Genomic DNA, 20,199 nt, shown 5'->3' with positions numbered 1-20,199 from the left:
ACTCTTACCTTCCTGTGTTCTGAAGTCATCTTCAGCAAATTTATTAAAGTTTCCACAAAGCCCACAGGTCTTGTTATAGTATTTTTCTCTAAGGAGTATCTGAATATTCCCACTGACATCAATCTTCACCACAAAGCCATGCTCATCACTGGATATTTTATAATAACCCACCTCCTTCTCTGCAAATATGCCAGCAGAGGCAAAAGGTATGGAAACCCTGTGAAGAAAAATAACAGTTTCTCAGAATGTATCACATAAAACACATCGCTTTTTCTGACAGAAAGCCCATTGTTTCAATAAGTACCTTTTGCCTTCCTGAGTCACAGTTCCATCTAAAGAGAAGTGAAGGTTGAAATATTCTCCAAGGTACACAGAGAAACCATTTTTTTCCCCATCCTGGTAGTCACCTGAAGAAACATAAGTAAATATTGTTAGTTCTGAACAAACCAGAGGCATTCATACTCAACAGAACAATTTGTAAAGAATCACCAAACATTTTCAAGAACTTTCCATGTATTTAATCACATAATTGTTTAATGTAAAACAGACAGATTGCCAGGATGAAGAGTAGAACACAGAGTATTGCTACAGAGTGACCTAGAACTAGGCTGTAGACTCACACTCTTCCATTCACTGTTTTCAGATAAGGAATTCTGAAATCTGTAATGCATATTGGAAGTTCCCACTAGAGATATACCCCAAAATCTGTTCTTTCCCTTCCTAGTTTCATCCTAAGAACAACCAATACCTTTGTGGCAAAAGAAGGAGGTTGATTCAGTTTAACTCAGGGAAGAAATGAGTCTGAATATCTTGGTTCCTGATATGCCATCTAACCTTTTCAGCTGCTTTTTAAGGAGTGCAATAACCAATGCATAACCAGCATTGGTTATGTGAAGGATAGTGGGGATTAGGACGGGGAGAACGCTTTGCAGAACATATTCTGAATCTGTCAAAGAAGGAACACATGGAGATAGAAACAATTGCCCATATCTCTGTAAGGGAAGAGAGTAGGGATTTCAGTCATGGCCCCTTCTCTGTTTCTGTGCACTGACTAATTTTGATATATTCTGGATCTCCTATTCTGAGATATCCAGCTCTGTGAAGACACTTTACTCAGCAATCCAGATTGTGCTTCACAACTGGGTATGTAAAAGCAAAACAATTCCATATATAGTGCGTACTGAGACTGAAATAAAAAATAGCTTATATATCTAATATAATCATAAAGTCTCCGTTAATTTTTAATTAATTAATTTTACTTAATCAATTAAACAAATTTCTGCAATCAATTCATACTTCAAGTATGCTGATGGTGTTTTCCTCAATACAAAAATTGTACTGAATTGCTTAAGTTGAGGAAGAAACTGATTTATTTAACTCAGTGCATATGATTCCTTTCCAGAGGGATGGGATCAATTTACTTCAGCCTACTTCAGTCAGCAAAAGGCCTGCTTGAACTATACAGAACATTTCTTAGTGAATATAAGCATATCTACAAAAAGGACTCTGCATCAGAGTCACTATATATTTTGGCTTCTCATACCATGTGTTGCTGGTACCTAAGACTAATGCTTCAGGGGCACATGCTGATCCAAAGGCTTTTCATCATACAGGACAGGATTTTTCTAAATGAGAGGGTTTAGTATACGGGTAAAATCAGTTTTGACATAGTTGTGTGGCTTCTGTTCCTCTACTCAGCTTTAGTAGTCACAATCTCCAGCAAATTTGAAATTAAAGGGCTCACTTATCCTCTTTAGAAGCACCAGTAAGAAAATGTCCATTCCTTTGCAGCTGACTTTTGCATGAGCTCTATTATCAAGAGATAATAAAAATCAAAGGGGCAGAATTTTTTCAGAAGTAATCCTACTTTCAAAAGAAAAATTAAGATCCTTCATGCAATGGTCCATCCTCTGTGGCAACGCGATCTGTCTTTTCTTCTTAGTGACAGAACCTAGCAAAGGTCAATGCCAGGTATGTACAGCATTTTGCATTTTCTATTTCCTGGTATCTTGCTCAAACTCACCTAAGAGTGTGAAGGAGCGCTTCTGACAGTCCCCAGCAAGGAGGTAACTGCAGTCCCCAGCAAAATTGTAGACAGAACCATCAAAAGTTTTGATGTGATCATTCCCAAAAAGGCTGCAACGGGAAGCTGGTGACTCCTGAAGGAAAGAAGCTGATGATCCTGGGTATCAAAACATAATGTAATTTTTAATATAAAACAATCATTCTGTAGTTCAGGAATTTATCCACTGAAATTTCTCAGCAATGACCATCACATGTCCTTAGAACTTTAGCTCTAGCTTCTAGACAGATTCATCTATCTGACATGATCATCAGTAGGCTCAAACTTAGATTGTTTTTGCACATGCATGAGCAAAATGATTTTTTTCTCTTTATTTCTATTGACCTAATCCTTGCTTGACTAATTTCAGTCCTAACCCTTTAAGGAGTGCCACACATTCATACATTTGTGCCTGCCTGAATCCTATTAAAATCAATAGGGCAGGGCAGAAGTGCCATAGTTTGTTCAGTCAAGTCTCACTGATTTCAGGTAGTACTTTTGATTTCAATACAATACATGTGCAAGGAAAAGAGCCAAAATGAGTAACCTTAGCAATATTTCCTTCATTGAACCAGGACTGAGGTAAAAAAAAAAAAACATTTTTATAGAAGAATTAACAAAAATATTTTATAACTCCTAGACATTTGGAAATAAAAATGATTTCCTACCTGATATTACAGTGGCCAGCAGTAGCTTTGTTAGCAGCTCTGTGTAGAGGAACATCTGTTAAAATCAAAAGACAGAGATTAGAATATTCTTAATTGGGGGTACTTATCTGTGTCACAGCAACTCAACATTTTTTTAGTTGTATCTTAACTATTTTTGAAGTTCTACCTCAAAAATTTTAGAAAGTTGTTATCCGCATGGACTTTCACAGCAACCCAGCCTTGCCTCTTAAAAACAGGTATTTTAGTATATAAGCTATTCTCCCTATTTTCACTCCTAATTAAAGGCAAATATAGGCTATCTCTGCAGGAAATGAAACCCAGAAAACACATATTTCAATATATTTGAGTCAATATATTGCACATAAAAAACTTTCAATATACAGTGTTATTTATAAGACAACCCACCATGAATGAGCAGTCTATTCAGATTGGATGACCCAACTTGACCATATTTCAATTCACTTATGCAGTGTTAGATTTTCCAAGGAAGAAAAGAATACAAAGATTTTGCACTCTACAAGCTATCTTCTGTACTGTCAGGGCTCTAAAATGTAGTATGATATGAATGTCATGACATTATTATGACATGTAGTATGATATGAGGTGAACTACAGATGAATTCTGTGGTGAGAGGTTAGTAGTTAATAGATGAAAGCTATAGGGAGTTGTATTTAGGTAGGCTATTTTCAGTGATCATATAAAGCATTAAAGACTCCTGAATGTATCATACTTCAATACATTAATTTCAGGAGATTAGATACACCTTTACCTAAAAGGACCCTCCAATTAGAAACCTGAATATATTTTAAAGAGCCAAAATCTGCTACTTTTTGATGTCTGTATCATAGGTCCAATTCAGATCTGTATAAATGAAAGCTGAATTCGCCTTATTTACAAAAAAAAAGGAAAATAAAGATCTATTTTAAAAGTGAGTCTAATATAATGCTACTGCTGTCTATCTGACATAAGGCTACTAATCCTGTAAGAGAGCTAAAATGTGGTAACAGCATGGGGATGTGACTAAAAATAATAATAAAGAAAACAACAGGCATTATTTTCAGATTACACACTGGTGTACTTTTAGTGTGGTGCATTTCTGAGACTGAATTTGATATTGGCTTTGCTTGTAAACCTCTTATTTTTAAAATGCAGGTAAAGATTTATATATATATAATATATATATATATATTTGTGTGTACCTGTATATACACAAACACTTCTCTTTCCATCTCCCTTTCTGTCCTTAACTGTCCTTAATTGACCATTTCAAGTTTGCCCCGATTCTAATACAGAAGGTTTCACAAGCAAATGAGAATGCAGTCAGTAAGGTCTGTCAGTACATGGCCACATACAATTTTACTATCATTTTAAATAGAAATGACTATACCTTCTTCTCTGTGAGATTCCAATTGCACATGAAGAAAGAATCTCCTCCAGTTGCCAGCTTCAGCCTGAAGCAGCCATTGTTTCCATGTTCCTTCAGCAGAAAAGACTGGAAAGGATTTTGTCTGAAATTTCTACAAGCCAGGAACTCTTGTCCACTTAAAAGGAAAGATAAAGAGTGAGCGTCACATCCGCCTTATTCTCAAGACAATAGTTTGAACTGCTGTCATATAAATCAGTTGCCTTAATTGCCAAAAACTTACAATGAGAGGAAATAGTACTAAAAACTTACATGACAAATAAGTCTTTGAAACATATTTTGCATGTGCATGTCTGAGAAATCCCACTGGCTGAGCCAATAGATGGCATGTTTATTTGAAACAGTATTGTTAAAGAGGAACAAGGACCACAGAGCTATGCAGTATTTCATCCTGCCAACAGTTCCTTTACAGGAGAAGGGTGAAAAAAATGCAGAGCTAGGAAAAGCATATATTTTTTTTCCTATAGGTCCAAAGAGATACAACTTCTGTCACACCCTTCTTTAGATCAACTTTTAGATCTACACATTAGTCCCTTGATCTTGTAAATGCTTATAGAGGTAACAAGTAAACCACACACAGAAGGTAGAAGGCTTATAGAGGCAGACACAAGTATCATATTTACAATGCTTAGAATGAAATATAGGGCAGATGACATGATACTTTCAATGCCTCAAGTTTCACATCAGTAGCTACAAGCAAAGCAAGTGGTTAAGAGTTTTGTTTTTCCCATAAATCGTATCCTGCCACTGCTTTACAGCATCAGATCCTTGTTTTAAACTTAGAAATGCAATGAAAAACAATTAAGAAAGCCTCCTGAAAGTCCTTAGCATGCATGTCTTGAACACATGCATTTCTGAGAATAAATTGAGTGCTCCATGAGCACAGTTTTTGGAAAACCGAAAGTGCAGCATATAAAAACAAAGACATTATAATATGCCAATTTCTTCCTCCAGGCAATCTCCTGTATAATCTTTGCAAGTCATTAGGTTGATACTTGAAGCACAGTGATGGGATATATTTGAGACAATTTAGGTGATGGCTCTTCTTAGTTAGAGATGTTCTAAATCTTGTTAGCCATATTTATTTTGTCTTATATGAACTCTTCTGGACATCTGAATACTGAAATGATATATAGAGCTCTGTTACAGCTACCAAATAACATAAAGAAAGAAAATGGAATATAATAATGAGAAAAAAAAAAAGAAACAGAGACCAAATTGTCTCTTTCCATACAAAAAGACAGAGAAAAATGTTTTAGGCGAATACTTTCTGTCAGGAATGTCTCATTCAGATGCTCTTGTGTGTTCTTCAGCAGCATTTGGATGGGTTCCTACTAATTCCTACTGCTTCAATGAAGTGCGAGTATTATACTCCTGCTTCTGCCTTTACAAAGGAAAAAAATATGGAAGTTGAGAGTTCAAAAACTCTTTGACAGAAATGCTGAAGAAATGAAAGGAGGTATGACGAGGTACAACAGAAAAATAAAAAGCAGGGAACCATAATATTGGAGTAGGTATTTTAATCCTGTCGAGATGTGCAGACCAGAATTTTATCCAGATGGTTGAAACCTGGTATTATTACAGGTTTCTTTGTAATTATTATTACAAAGAAGGATTAGAAACTCTCCATGTGATATAGTATTCAAGGCTGACATTATATCTGAACAATAGCCACAAACAGGAGTAGACTGCATGCAGGCAGATTACTGCACTTCTATTGACCTTCAAAAGTTCACATGCTTTTTTCTGCATGATCCGAGAATTGGTCTGCCCCAGTGAATGTTTTGTGACTCCCACTGCCAGCATTTAATAGATGGTTCAGATAAGCTAGACATCAAAACACCTCTTAAGTGTCTTAGAGACCTTGGAAGACATAACAAAGAAAATTAATTGAGCAAAACACACAAAGAGTAAACTTCCTTTTTTCCCTCTTCTGTCTCAGTTTTATGCCAAAAGAGGAAAGAGTAATTAAAGAGTGTATTTATTGGCTGTTATTGTACATTGTTCTAACACAAAGCTGAGAGATGTTTATGCAGATCTGATAGGTAATTCTACAAATAATACGCTTAAGACACAGGAGGAAATATAAAGCACTACACATTATTGCTGGAAAACCCCATATAGCCAATTTCTGCTACATGAGAGGACTTCTGAGAAAACTGTAGATAACAGTACTTTTTATTGTACTGTTCCATGTGATCTAGAACTCAAACTTGTCAAATGTTTATTAATGTTTATTAATGTTTATATAATATGTATTGAGACATTAAAAATCATGCCACATTTGTCATCAACTTTTTATAAAGGCAAATATGCAAACAAAGTGCTTATATTTTGAAACTTATAATGTAAGTGCAGGAATAGTGACAAAACATACAGGAATTGAGCAGCAAAAGGGATCCCTTAAAGTCTAGTTGTATTAAGGTATTTTAAGAGATACAAACTTCACTGCTACAGGAAGAATTCATCTCACTTAAATGAAGTATATAATTAATCCAAACTAGCTTCGATAACTTTTTTTTAGTAAAGTTGTGTATTAAGAGAGGAACAATCCAATCTAAAAAGTTCAAAACATTGATTTTGATCCAACTATTTTAAACATTTCACCATGATTCTGGTCCCACTGTAAAGACATTGAGCTGAAATACTCTATACTGAGCAAAGTTGTTTCCATAAATGTTTTGGATCCACCTGGATCCACTAGGATCCAAAAAAAATTTCAGCAACAAGTAGCAGAGCATATCACTCCTGGGGTGACCAGAAAGCCAGTCTAGAAAACTAAACGTTGCCATCTATTCCAGACCAGAGTGAATTGCATGTGCTTCAGTACATCTTTTCGGCCATCAGTACTCAGTGCCTTTCCCTGGCACAGTAAATGACGCAAAGAGAGGAGCCTCTAAAAGAAGAAAGGAGAAGACAAGTGCCAATTACCTATGTTGTTTTGTATTTTTAATTCTTCCATCTTGGGATATTCCTTCTGCATCTTGCAAAGTTCACTAGACATAAACATTTACATTTTTCCCTATGGCTGCGCAACACATCAAATAAGGGCATTAATACAATAATCCTTCTTATTACCAATCAAATTCCTCAAATTCAAAAGATGACCCATTTCCAGGAAGGAGGCCTTTGAAGAGCCCCCTAAAGTGAGAGCATTCCCTGAAGATTATCTTTTGAGTCCTCTGATCCTAAGTGACCTAGGGCTTTACAAGGCAGAGCAAATATCTTAACTTCTTCCAGAAAGTTCTTCAGCATAGCTTAGTTTCCAGAACCACTGAAATATGAATTGTCTTACAGCAGCCTGACCAGTGCTTCTTTTTGCTTCTGCCTTACTTGTAAATTTTGGGGGTTTACATTTCAAGTTGCATTCAGCAATCTGAGCAAAGCATCAAAGCACAACCTCCTCCTATGCAAGGACCTTACCATGCGTCTAGGAGGTAGTGTATCATCCTTGAAGGAACACATCTTCATCTGATGTCAACTGCTACTGCCCTGCTGAAATCAGGGGTCCAGTTTTTCTTTGTGCTAGCTGAAGAGCCAAGAGCCTCAAAAATGCCTATGTCAAAAAGAGTTACCAGAAATTTTAATCTTGCTTTAGCTAGACAATTCATTAATTAACATTGTGCATGAAGCTTTGAGATTTTGGCTCTTCTTTAGTTACAGAGAAATGCTGCTATCCCATGTAAATCAGATGCCAGCTTGAGGATGTATGTTTGATTCTACTTCTTGGACAGCAATACAAGTTAGCATTTCCAGGAATGTAGTGCTGGATTGTGATTTGAATATTCGCATTTCTTTTAATCAAACAAAACTCTAGCATCATTAGTTTATTCAGTGGATTTATATGTATTTACAGCTTTTCTTAGCAGGATACTCAATATATGCATGCCATTCACTTCACAAGCTCTGAAATTACCCTGTGGGGTGCTTCCTATTCATTTAGTCTGTTCCTGATGCAGCAAACATTTTAAGTATCCCAGTAATACCTGAATTTCAGCAATGACATCAGGCACTGACAGTCAACCACCACCCTGTCAACCTTATGCTGCTGAAAACAATAAACACAATGAGAGGGAATGCTTCCATTAAGATAATAGAGAAAGCCTGAATTTTGCATGAGTTCATGACAATTTTAAAACACTGTACTTGAAAAGTAGTCAAGTCTTTCCTCTGGGATTAAATTTGTCTAAATGCTCAACTGCTAAAAAGCCTCTAAATCAAAACACAATCAGCTCACACTTCTAGGCTCTGGATCTACAGAACAGTAGCAGGACTGATTCATCTTATGTATATAATAGTAATTCTCTACTCAACCAAAAGTAATCTTCAGATGCACACCAAGATTCAAATCCTTTTTATACTAAAAATATCCTCAGTTGTTCTTTGAGCTGACTTTTGTAAGCCTGTGAGGCTAAAAGTAAAACTAACACTTGATCGATGGTCCTGGAACAGAAATATCAGTTGCATTACAGAGGCAGGAGGAGGCTAACAGAGAAAAAATACACTTTTGAGCAGACATTGGATAAAACAGTCATACATCTGTGTCCCATTCAGGCAGAAGAGAGACAAAGTACATATATCCCTATGGGATAAAGTGCCATGAGCACACCTATATATAAACAAGTGTATGTGTGTATTTGTGTATAACAGTTAATTACATCTGTTTTGACAGGAAAACATTAATGTACATAGAAAACCACAGAAGGAAGTGGGAATGATGAAGGGATTATGAGCATCCTTTAGGGTGGGCAGCTGGCTGCAAATACAGCTCACAAAGCACCTGGAAAGCAACAGCATGGGAGTAGACTGCAAAGAAACACTGCAGTTTCTATTTTTCCCACTTAAAAGACTACAGTCAGGAAAATGCAGAAGAGAATTTGAGCCCTCCAGATACGCAGTTTGTTGTTTAGAAATAATTTGAACCAATTAGGGGAGATGTGGCAAGCATATACCATAGTTTAGCAGTGGGAAAGCCATTGGGTGATACTGAATCAAGTAAAATAAACCATTCTGAAGATAATTTAATAAGTCAATATTGAAGACTATTGGAGACTTTTTCACAAAAAAAAAAAAAAAAAAAAAAAAGAGAGAGAGAGAGAGAGAGAGGATGTTTCTCTCCTGTGGTTGTGGTCTGTCAGCAAGATGGTCAACAATCCTTTAAGGTTAATTCAATACTTTCCATAGGATATATGAAAAATCAATATGTTTTAAAATTTTTCTAAATTTACATAAATTTCTTGCAACCAATCTCTTGACTTTGAATCAACTATCTCGTAAATGGCCACATTTTTATTCCTAGGCTAAATGCAAATCCTCTGTTAGTATAAATCCATTTATTTCAGCAGTTACGACGACAGAAACAATAGCCTACAAAATGTAGTCTGCAAGATGGGATTTTAATATATTAGTGATTATTTCTTCAGAATGAAATGCAGAATTTCCCTTTGCAGAAGGAATAGACACAGACACTGCTGCTGATTTAATGTTTGAGAAACTATTTCCTCCCTCTCCTGTAATTCAACAGAAACAATACTTACTACACTTACATCACAAGGGTGTAAACAGAGATAATTAACTTAGAGCTTCTATTCCTATTGTACAGTTGGCCAATGTTTATTAGGTTTACTAATTAGGTTTACTAATAACAGGCTTCACTAATGACAGGTTTTCTGAGATGCTCCTGCATGAACACAAGTATACATCCTGTACTAAATTTCTCAGGTTGCAACTGTTAAGTGTGTTTCGAAGTGTGCAAAGTCAGGGGAGCTTCTGTGAGACTGACCCCTGCAGGATTGCCCTGAATTAATTCTTCCTGGAACAAGAATACTAGCAGGCTTGATTTAACATTGCTGCCTGTTGATGTACTGTTCCACTCTGTCGAAAACACACTTTACAATTCTGGTTTCATTTGTTGTAGCTGCAGTTTTCTGACTGTGGATAAGATCAAAACTGAAGATGCATCTTTTAAACAGATTTTCTCCACTTACTTGGCTGCACAGTGAGATCAAGTCAGTTTTCAACTTTATTTTCATTTATAAAATTAAATCAGCTGAGCTCCTAGACTGTCTCCCTATAGCATTTTGCACCATCATCCTCCTGGTCTTTTACATGTCTCTCCTCTAACACCCTCCGTGCTGAGACCAGAACTCAATCTCCTGCTTCAATACCTGACACAAGCACAACCTCTATAAAATACAGTATAGCCTTCCTGGTTCACATCCCTCCTGTCCTCATCAGCATGTTCTACCAGGATGCTGATGCATTAACAGCACAGAGCCAGGGACAGTTGCTCCTGAGGCTCTGCTAAAAACAAACCTTCTCCAAAGGATGATTATCCTTTAGCTATGTTTAAGCAACATGATAAATATTCCTTTGTCTTTTTTTTCATCATTTCAGGTTTTCTTATTACCCAAATCACAAAGTTTATAGCAAATCTTAAAGAAAGCAAAATATGTTGCATTAATACTATTTGCCAAAGCAGTGATCTCATGGAAAATTTATGAGATTTGTCAGACATGATCTATTTTTTATAAAGCTATCAAAATTCATAAAATTTCAACGAGCATAATATAACTACTGATTTATCCAGATCCTTTAAAACTTAAATAAAAACTATTTTGCTCCATGGATTTAAAATATGTAACTGAATTTACAATGACATTTAATAGGGCAATTAAAAGTAATTCATATATATATATTTATATATATATATATAAAAAACTCTCTAGTGAAAATTCTTCATATTGCAAACAAATTATTTGTTGACATATAAAAGTTTTATACTGGTGTTGTCGAAGTTCAAGTACAACAAATTATAAGAAATAATAATCAGTAAGAGAATTTTACTCATGAGAATTTTTTTTCATTTATTTCCACATTCATATCTGTACGAAACTTCTAACCACAGTATTCATATTCTTGATCACTTAGAAAAATATTTATACATGCTTTCAAGTTCATAGACTTAATTGTTTTTTGAATAAGGGTTATAGAATGGAAATTTCTCTGACTAAATTCTACTAATCCTTTCAAGTATCAGAAAACTTCTGCACAACACACCAAGCAGACATAAAATATTGGTAGGACTTTGGCAGGACTGCAAAAGATTGGCAGGAGTGAGAGGACTTTTATCAAATTGCACATAGATGCCAGCTCACATGGAAAAAGAGAGCTTTTGAAGGTCTCCAAAAGAAGTAAATCTTGGTCCATGGAGGTTTTTTTCTTTTTTTCCATTAAATTAGTGGAGATAAAAATTCTACCTGAAACACATATTCCATTTTCTTAGGGTTTTTTTTTTTTTTTTTTTTTTTTGAGAAAGAATTTATAGCCACACACAACCTTTCTATCTAGCTCATTTTTCTAATGCTGGAAAAGAAATAACTTACTGCAATAATAAGCTGATCACTAAGTAAAAATCTCGTGCTTCTCTTTCTGAAATGCTGATTTACCCCAGTACAAGACAGAGCATGTTACTCATTGTGGAGGACAATTAAGTCGCAGAAACATTCACTGCTCGCTGGGAACAATTGGCACTATTATGCATTCATCAAATCTATGTCTTATGAGCATTCCCTATCATCACCCTCTTTTTCCCCTCTACTCATCTAATATAAACATTTGAGGGAGGAGGGGAACAACTAAAGCTCAGATCTGAAATTAGACTCTATCTACCTTTTTTTCCCTCTCATATTTGGATACAGCACATATTCTGAAATTACTGGGCTGAAAAATAGAAGTAGTCACAAAAACTCCCAGTTCCTGTAGTTAGTATTAAAAAAAAAAAAAGAAAGCCTCCATATACTCTAAGATTCCCAATAACAACAAATAATTTGGCAATACAGATGCAAGAACAGGAGCAGGGGGATCATAGTCCACTGGACAATTACTAAAAATACAGAATTCTAAAATAAAATTCATTACAAATTCAAGAAATACCTTCCAAATTCAAGTTGAGGACCATTTTGACAAAAAACACCAAAATTCAAGCATGCTATTGTCTCTTGGTTTGGAATGAGACAAGAAAACTATGCAAAATTTGTAACCTCATAGAAGTTTTGCTTCTGAGTGGCCTCAAACTTGAGAACTAGCTGGAACTCACTTTCTGCTTCAAGCTCATAAAGATATTATCTTAGAACAACATAAAACATGACTGTATCTAGCTTATCAGATGTATGATTGTTTGACATAATAAGAGTCTCATATAGCTCTGAAAACAAGTAACAGTTGAAAATTACGTTTACCTTCTGCATCAAACAAAAGTAAGCAGAACAAGCTCTTTTATCCTCCACTGTCTTAGAAAAAAAATGCATGGTATTTAGAAGGAAAAGTGCCTTAGGATTTATATGAACATGGACATATCTTTTCAGATTTTTTTATTTGCTTTTCACTCAATCCCTACCCTTTCTTCTGTTTCATTTCTCCCTTTCCATGCAGAGGCTCAGCTGGTTTTGAAGATACATGAAACAACTGCCAGCAGTCTGGCATGTTTTCTGGGAGGTGAGGTGCCAGTATTGTTGTATGGACACCTTGAAAAAGTTCACCCATCTTTCTACTTTGTTGTTCAGATTAGTTATCATGGTACTCACGATGTGTCTCCCACTCTCTCTTTCACCACAGGGCAAGAAATCCTCTTGCCTCACCAGGCAAAAGAAAAAATGTTTATTTATAAAATATTTATTTTTAAAGGGGAAAGAGGACTTTCAATATACACCTTCTAAGCACTGTACATACATAGGCAGTACAAAGTAACTGGATTGCCATGTGTCTATGTAGCTCTATATTGATTAAGCTCTATACTGATTAAGCTGTGAAAGAAGGGCTCTGGCAGTGATACTCAGCCACTAAACTGATTCTCAGGCTCGTGCCCGGCTTCCATCCGTAGGAGCAGGGTCTTTCACATCTCTTGATTCTCAATTAATAGTTGGGAATTAATACCACAAGCAATTAAAATTCAGAATTTCTTAACAGTTACTTTAAATCTGGTTTGAATAAAAAGATATTCAATTACATAGTGCAGGTGTGTCACACACCACTTGGTCAAACTTTATAAACATTCAGTCAGTTTTAACCAAAATATGTTCCTAACCAAATTAGGAATACCAAGAATCACTTAGAGGGAATATATATATAAATATATAAATATATAAATATATAAATATATAAATATTAATATATATATTAACATATAATATATTAATATATATATATTGCAAGTACTCAGCAGTTATCAGCACTCACACAGAGAACCTCTAAGTGACGTTTCCTTCCCCGATGGCAGTTGGTAAACATAGGAGGGGGCAGAAAGTTCCAGATCTGCTGATGAAATGTGGAGGGGAAGGTCAGAGAGGAAATGGCCGGGAGGAAGACTGGCTGAGGTTATTTCAGTGGGAATGAGGTACAGGGGCAGAGGGTACCGATCTGTAGGAAACTGAACTTCCCTGCTTTCACTGTTTACAGAACTGTTTAATACTTTTAATATTCCATTTGGAAAGTCCAACAGGGGAATTAAAAAATTCTAATTCTGTCTGCTCATCTAAAGGACCACACAGAAGCTCAAAGTCTGGAAATTGCAGTCAGACTCTTAAACCTCTGCTATTTAGTGACAATTAAAGCGAATTGTCAAACAACATTTTTACCATTCAGAAATTTCTTCCTTTCCAAAACAACTTTCATGACATCTTAGAAGGACTTCCAAGATGCCCTGGCTCCCTCAGCTCCATAACAGACTACTCAAGAAGTGTTCTGAAGAACAGCAGCTAAACAAAATGTACCAAAATGTACTGCATTTTCCAATGGCAATGCGGGAAAGTCTGATGCAATGCGGGAGAGGCTGATGTTATGTAATATTCACATCATTTATTCTAATAATAATTAGAAAGAATGGTGGTAGATTGAGCTGCTAAATACCACCACCTTTATCAAGGTGACTTTTAAAAGCAAAATAGAATCTTGATGGTGGCTGGGTGGTTGCACTGCTACAACCATGGCCAATGACGCTAACAATACCTTGTCACCATTTCCTTGTATTCCCTGTCTACAGCTAGTTTTTCTCTCAACTTTGACACACATTGTAAAACTGGGAGAACTAGCATTTTATAGCTATTCCCAAATTGCAAAGGAGTTACTGAAGCGGGGAACAGGTACAGCACTCAAGATACCTCACTGCTACCACATTACAAATAGTACCACCACCATGTTAGGAAAAAAAAGAAAAAAAAAAAAAAGAAAAAAAATGAACTCTGCCATGTGCTTTAAACTTCTTGAGTTTAATCCCACAGAATAGGGGAAAGGTAAAGGTTTTTTTGCAAACTATAAAAGATATATTCATTCCTGGGGTATAATTTACAGCCATGAAGGAGCTAATCACACCACTGACACAAATCCCAGTCTAGACACAGCTTTTTATACTGAAAGGAAAAAAAAATGCAGGACAGGAGCAGAGAAGGCAGTTCATACGTCACAAAATAAAGACTCAACTCTTTGCATCTAAGCCTAGAGTAGATTTAAAGTGCTTGAGAAGATTCATGGTGACTCAGATTGTCTCAAAATTTTTCTATAACTTGAAGGCATGCAATACATTTTACTGGGCCAAAGCCCTGAAAAGTCCTGATATCTACTCAAATCTGAATCTACTCAAAACACATCAGTTAACTACAAATATACTTCGTGTATTTGTATGCTGACCAGTGCCAACACGTGCATCAGCTCCTTCCCAGTTGAGAGAATATTACATTCATCATCTCCATTCCCTTGAAGTCCTCCCCAATCACATACAACTACCAGTCCCTTGCTCCCTCCTTACTCCTTCTGTCCTTTCTATCCACCTGCCCATTTTGTGGTGCTTATTCATTAAAAGAAGCGAAATGAGATGGGACTGGAGGGAAATAGTGTTGCACTGAATTATAATAGGGAGACTAGGTGATTATGAGACCAGACACAGGGAAAAAATTAGCACGTAGGTGAGGCACTGCGTTTCCCTCACAGTTATTGCTGGGGAGCCAGAGACTCCCAAAGTCTTCAGCAAAGGATAAATAGGAGTACCAAACAGTTACTTTAAAAAGTTTTAAGCATGGCTCGAGAAATCTCCAGAAACCATAAGCTAAAGAAGTAAGGCAGTATAAATATAGCCCTCTGCATAGAGAGAATAAAGATTGCTTTGTAAGTAGGTGGATATTTCAAGTCTGCCCTACTCAATATGAGGCAAAGTTATATCTAAATTTCCTTTATTGCTGTATCTAGCAATATCTACATCTAGCAATTCTTTTTACTCTACTGAGCTATGAGGATGGCACAGAAGGTACTCCTGCTTGCATGGTGTTGACTCTAGCAGCAAGCAGCCCAGCTCTTTGCTATGCAAGGTGTACCCATATTCCCCAGCAGCAGGAATTAGAAGAGGCAAGTAGAAGTAGTAGAATGAACTAGGAATGAAGAAGGAATGAGCTAGTGGAAGAAGGAACAAACAAATGTCCATCTTCTGGAAAGCAAATACACTGTATTTCAGTGAGAAGTTATAATGTGTAGCCACCTTCTCAGTATACCTGTTGCCTTTTGATAACTGCCACTGTCACTGAATCAGTCTTGCTGTGGCAAATATATCAGCAGATCTTCAGCTGGGAGATAAAGGGAAAATGTCCTTTCTGGAAAGTACAAGCTGGAAGATCTTAAGACTAAATATGGCAAGAATTGGAATAAATCTGAGGTGAGTAATGTAGATTCTGGTCAAACTCAATTTTTAATACTAACTTTTCCAGTTAGGCTTGTGTCATGGTGGGGTTGTTATGAAGCCTAACTAGTCCATATGCTATAATCCAGATCAGATACTGGTACGCTAAAAGAAAAATGTTTTAGAACTTTCTTAGAATTTCCTGTACTAATTCAACATCTTACTAGTATTATAGTGGTAAAAGCAGACAAGTTATATTGTTCTAACTATATAAATACAGTTCCAACTACTAGGTTCTGGAGACTAATTTTATGTTCCTTCAGGTATGGGGACTTAAAGTGGCAGGAGCACACTTGGGTCTGCAACTAGAGGGAAAGCACCTTTGGGGCAGCTGCTCTCTGCACTGAGGGGCTCTGGAAATGAAAACAGGTAAACTACAGATCTCACTAATAGGGAAGGCTGCTGCTTCTGAGCTTAACCGTAGTAATGAAATATAACAGGAGAAAAGAAACATTGGCTTTATTCCCAACCACAAACATGTAAATTATCTGCAGAAAGCTTTCCTTCCCTTCATCCCAAATCAGGCATCACATTTAAGGAAAGGAGCACTTGCATTCCTTTTGACAACCCTGCTTTGAAAAGAAAAAAAAAAATAAAGTACGTATTTGAGGATTATGTGTGAATGTGTGTGTTTTTACATACCTACGATAAGCTGTGCTACAGCCTCCAGAAGTTAAATAACTAAACAGTTAATCTCAGCAATACCAATAATGTCAGTTTTGCCCTAAAATCATAGCAATTCCTTGAGAAAGCTGAGTATGTGGTTGAGTGGGAGAGTTCCTCACATTGTGAAGTTAAACATATGTATAATATTTGAGGATTTAAATACTCTAAGTTTCCTAATGCAGGATTATCAGTCAGGTAAACTGTAGGTGTTTCAGGCTAGACACCTACAAACAATAACAATTACAACTCATTTTCTGCCTTAAGGATAAAAGGAAAAGAGAGAGAACGGCCGCAATGGAAATAATGGCATAAGGTACAAGGCTTATTTCCCAATGCAATTTTTCATAGCATGTGCCTCAGCGAATAAAGTAAAACCATGAAAAGGGTCAGAGTGCAAAACTTTTTTTTTTTTTAATGAAAAATACAAAGAGAGAGACAGACAGACTAGAAATATCAGAAGCTGTAAATGCATCTCCCCCTGACACTGGCCACACAAAGGACAATGCAAGTGCTGTCCTCAAAGTCCAGGGCTGTCCACAACTTCCAGGACTGGAGCAAACTGTGACATCTCCTCTGCACTCCTTGCAAAAACCTTTCTCTCGCCTTCTGAGGCCTCACTCCATGTTTGCTCCTCCTCAACACATGGGGCTCCCTGGTTCCAGGCTCGCTGTCCTCAGCCCCTGCTCTTCAAGCCCCGTAGGTTGCTCCAGATCTGGCAACAGTTTCAGTATTGCATACTTGCTGACTAGTCCAGCATGTACTAAGGTAATGCTGAATTATGAACCCAGCCCCTTGCGCATGTTCCCTTATTCTTTTTCAAAAGCTTTTACTGTTCCACTCAGTAAGTTAACACAATCCAGGTCTCACTGTGGAAACAAGCAAGAGGCAACGCAAGCAGGATGAATGCAGACTGGCTGCAGAAGGAAGGAACAAGCAACCCTGAAGAAGGTAAAGCAGTGAATGACCTGAGGCTACATGGAAAGGAGCTGTGTCTTTCTCCTTTTCTTTCTTTACAGTATAAAGCAGTAAGAGCAGAACATTTAGGGAATGTGTTTAGGGAATTTAGAGTTCAGGTCAGAGAAGATCAAGAGAAGCCTGAATTTTAAGAAAGTAAAATTCAAGGTAAGCAACTGGGCAACTAATTAAAAAGTTTATAGGATCAATGGTGGGTCAGATGGTTACCACAGTTTTGCTTCTGAAATGGCTGTGAGATACCTCCCACACCCTGCACTACAATCTCAAGCCACTTAATGGCCTAGAACAATGGAGATTTTTACTTTAAAAATATATCTAGTAGACTCCAGCTAGTGGGCTGGTCCATTCTTCTCTGATGTTTGTGTGCTTTCTGCACAGGAAAGAGCCACCTGTAGCATTTTTGAAATTAAACTGAGAGCATGAGCAAGGAAAGATTTGCTAAGGAAATTATTCAGTTTAGAGGGTGCTGCAGAGTAAATATGTAGGTGCTCTCTCCAGTTCAAGATTGAATGATGTTACTTCCACTCCATGTTACTGCTCACACTGCACCTGATATATTTGAGAAGCCAACCATATCTATCTAGCATTTTTTATGGCTATTAAAGACAAAAAGATAATTTTAAAGGAATTAAACTCCTCTAATTATATTTTATCTCTTACTCTGCAATAAAGACAAAATCTTAGTTTAGTAACTTAAGTTACATACTTAATTCTAAGTTTAGAGACTTAAATATGGATACTCACACATTTCATCCACTGCCAAGCATTTATAGAAGAGCCTTATTTTAAATAAGAATCAGGCCCTGAAAGTTAAAGACGCTCAGAGCATCTGAGAAATCCACTTAAGCCAAAACTAAACTCTGGAGGGTAAGAGTAAAAAAAAAATAAATAAATAAAAAATAAAAAAGAAGAAGAAAGAAAGAAAAAGCAAAAATAAAAAAGGCTTTCTTGCTTTATATATAGCTGACTGTTTTGCAATTGCAGCCAAACGCTTTCTCAAGTTTCCATCATGAGTCACAGCAAACATTGGCTAGTTTCATGGCAACATGTTGTGTGCAAGTAATTGCACTAAGTTAAAAAAAAAAGGGGGGGGGATTACACACTCAGAAAGCTGCAGTACACAGTTGTGCAAGATCTGTATCCACACTTAGTAGCACATCCACAGTAGTAGCAGTAGTAGCAGTAAATGGTAGATTCAGTATTACATTTGTGACCATCGTTGGACAAGCAGAGCTGAGGTATCTTCTCCATGTATTAGGGTTCATCATAATCATAGCTGCATCATAAGATATCAACAACTTTTAAGAACAGCTGACTTACTATAAACCAAACACTACAAATGTAGCTATCAAGGACATATAAAAGGCACAGATACGAGCAAGAGTATATTATTCCATCAGGAAGGTGATTTATAACTTGGCATTTTTTTGAAGTTTTGAGGCCATCAATAGACTGGAGTCATATACTATCTTTCTGTCACATTTCACAATTTGTCTCTGCCTACTGGTGGTAATTAAAGTTAAAACTTGGATTTTCCCTTGCCCCAGGAAATCTACTAGGCCTATTGCCCTTCCCCAGTATTTTGCACCTAGGTAAATATTGCACAGGTTTGAGTTAATCTTGTTTCAATCTCCCATCCTCAAGGCAGTCTAGAGAGGTGAGGTGTCCCCATAAGTCTACACTAAGCAACTCTAACCTTCTGGGAAAGCAAGAAAGAAGTCTAATCCTGAAAGAGCTTCTCAAAAGCTTCCTGAAGAACACATAATTTGTCTTAGCTTAGTCATGTTGCTTATTAACATTTTTCCTCTTCACTTCGGAATCAAAGAAAATTGCCTTCTAAGGATATTCATCCGCTGTCAGGTGCTCCTTATGATTCAGCTTTAGAGTGCGCAACTTGAAACTCCTGGAAGAGGTTAACATTTTTTGGAAATACTCAATATTTACTCTAAGAACCAGACTCTTTGGTTAGAAGCATTAACAAATATAACTTACAAATAACTACAAAGTGCTGTGCCTTCTCAGTATTGGTAGACTTATTTGAAAGTATTTTGAGAACAGTTTTAAGTCTGAAAGCCACAGAAGTGCTTAGGAACTGCAAAACTGGTAAGGTCACCTGGTGACCTGACCCAAAGCATTGAGTTACTTATGCAGGTGAAGAATGAGTACTACTCATTTTCCCTAAGTGGAAGTGGTAACTATAGACACAACAGAACTTTTGAGCAGTAATATGCGAAATTATTATTATACACAGCACATAATTACAATTTTAAATTTAGTAGTGAACTGAATATAGAACAATTTTGGAAAAATGAAAAAATCTCTGAAAATGCTGAAAAAGCTGAAAGAAAATTGTGTGCAGTTCTGGGCTTTGTGTGCAGTTCTGGGCTTTGTATGTAGTTCCAGGCTCCCCACTATAAGAGGGATGTGGAACTTCTAGAGAGGGTCCAGTGGAGAGCAACAAAAATGATTAAGGGAGTAGAAGGAAACATTGAGTGACTTGGGCCTGTTTAGCCTGGAGAAGAGACAGTTGAGAAGGAATCTTATCAACATGTACAAATACCTGAGGGGAGAATGTAGGGAGGAAGGGGCCAAACTCTTCTCAGTGGTGGTCAGTAGCAGGACAAGGGGTAATGGGTATAAGTTGCAACACAGGCAGTTCCATCTGCATGTGAGGAAGAACTTC

At 36.7% G+C, this 20,199-nt stretch overlaps 1 protein-coding gene across 1 annotated transcript in view; it reads right to left on the bottom strand.

Moving 5' to 3' along the window:
* VWF (von Willebrand factor) overlaps nucleotides 1-4,204 on the bottom strand; it is a 125,018-nt gene extending 120,814 nt beyond the window's left edge. Inside the window, exons 1-5 of the mRNA XM_026033247.1 lie at nucleotides 4,118-4,204; nucleotides 2,731-2,785; nucleotides 2,024-2,182; nucleotides 305-407; nucleotides 9-217 (exon numbers count right to left, since the gene is read on the bottom strand). Coding sequence (XP_025889032.1) covers nucleotides 9-217; nucleotides 305-407; nucleotides 2,024-2,182; nucleotides 2,731-2,785; nucleotides 4,118-4,147 — 556 coding nt within the window. The 5' untranslated portion in view covers nucleotides 4,148-4,204. The remainder of the gene's footprint in view (nucleotides 1-8; nucleotides 218-304; nucleotides 408-2,023; nucleotides 2,183-2,730; nucleotides 2,786-4,117) is intronic.
* Nucleotides 4,205-20,199: the final 15,995 nt, after the last annotated feature.

This window comes from Nothoprocta perdicaria, unplaced genomic scaffold (genome assembly GCF_003342845.1).
Source record: "Nothoprocta perdicaria isolate Ctin4 unplaced genomic scaffold, notPer1 scaffold_126, whole genome shotgun sequence".
Taxonomy (NCBI): domain Eukaryota; kingdom Metazoa; phylum Chordata; class Aves; order Tinamiformes; family Tinamidae; genus Nothoprocta; species Nothoprocta perdicaria.
The sequence above is the reverse complement of the archived record's forward strand: the minus strand, read 5'-3'. Positions and strand labels throughout refer to the sequence as shown.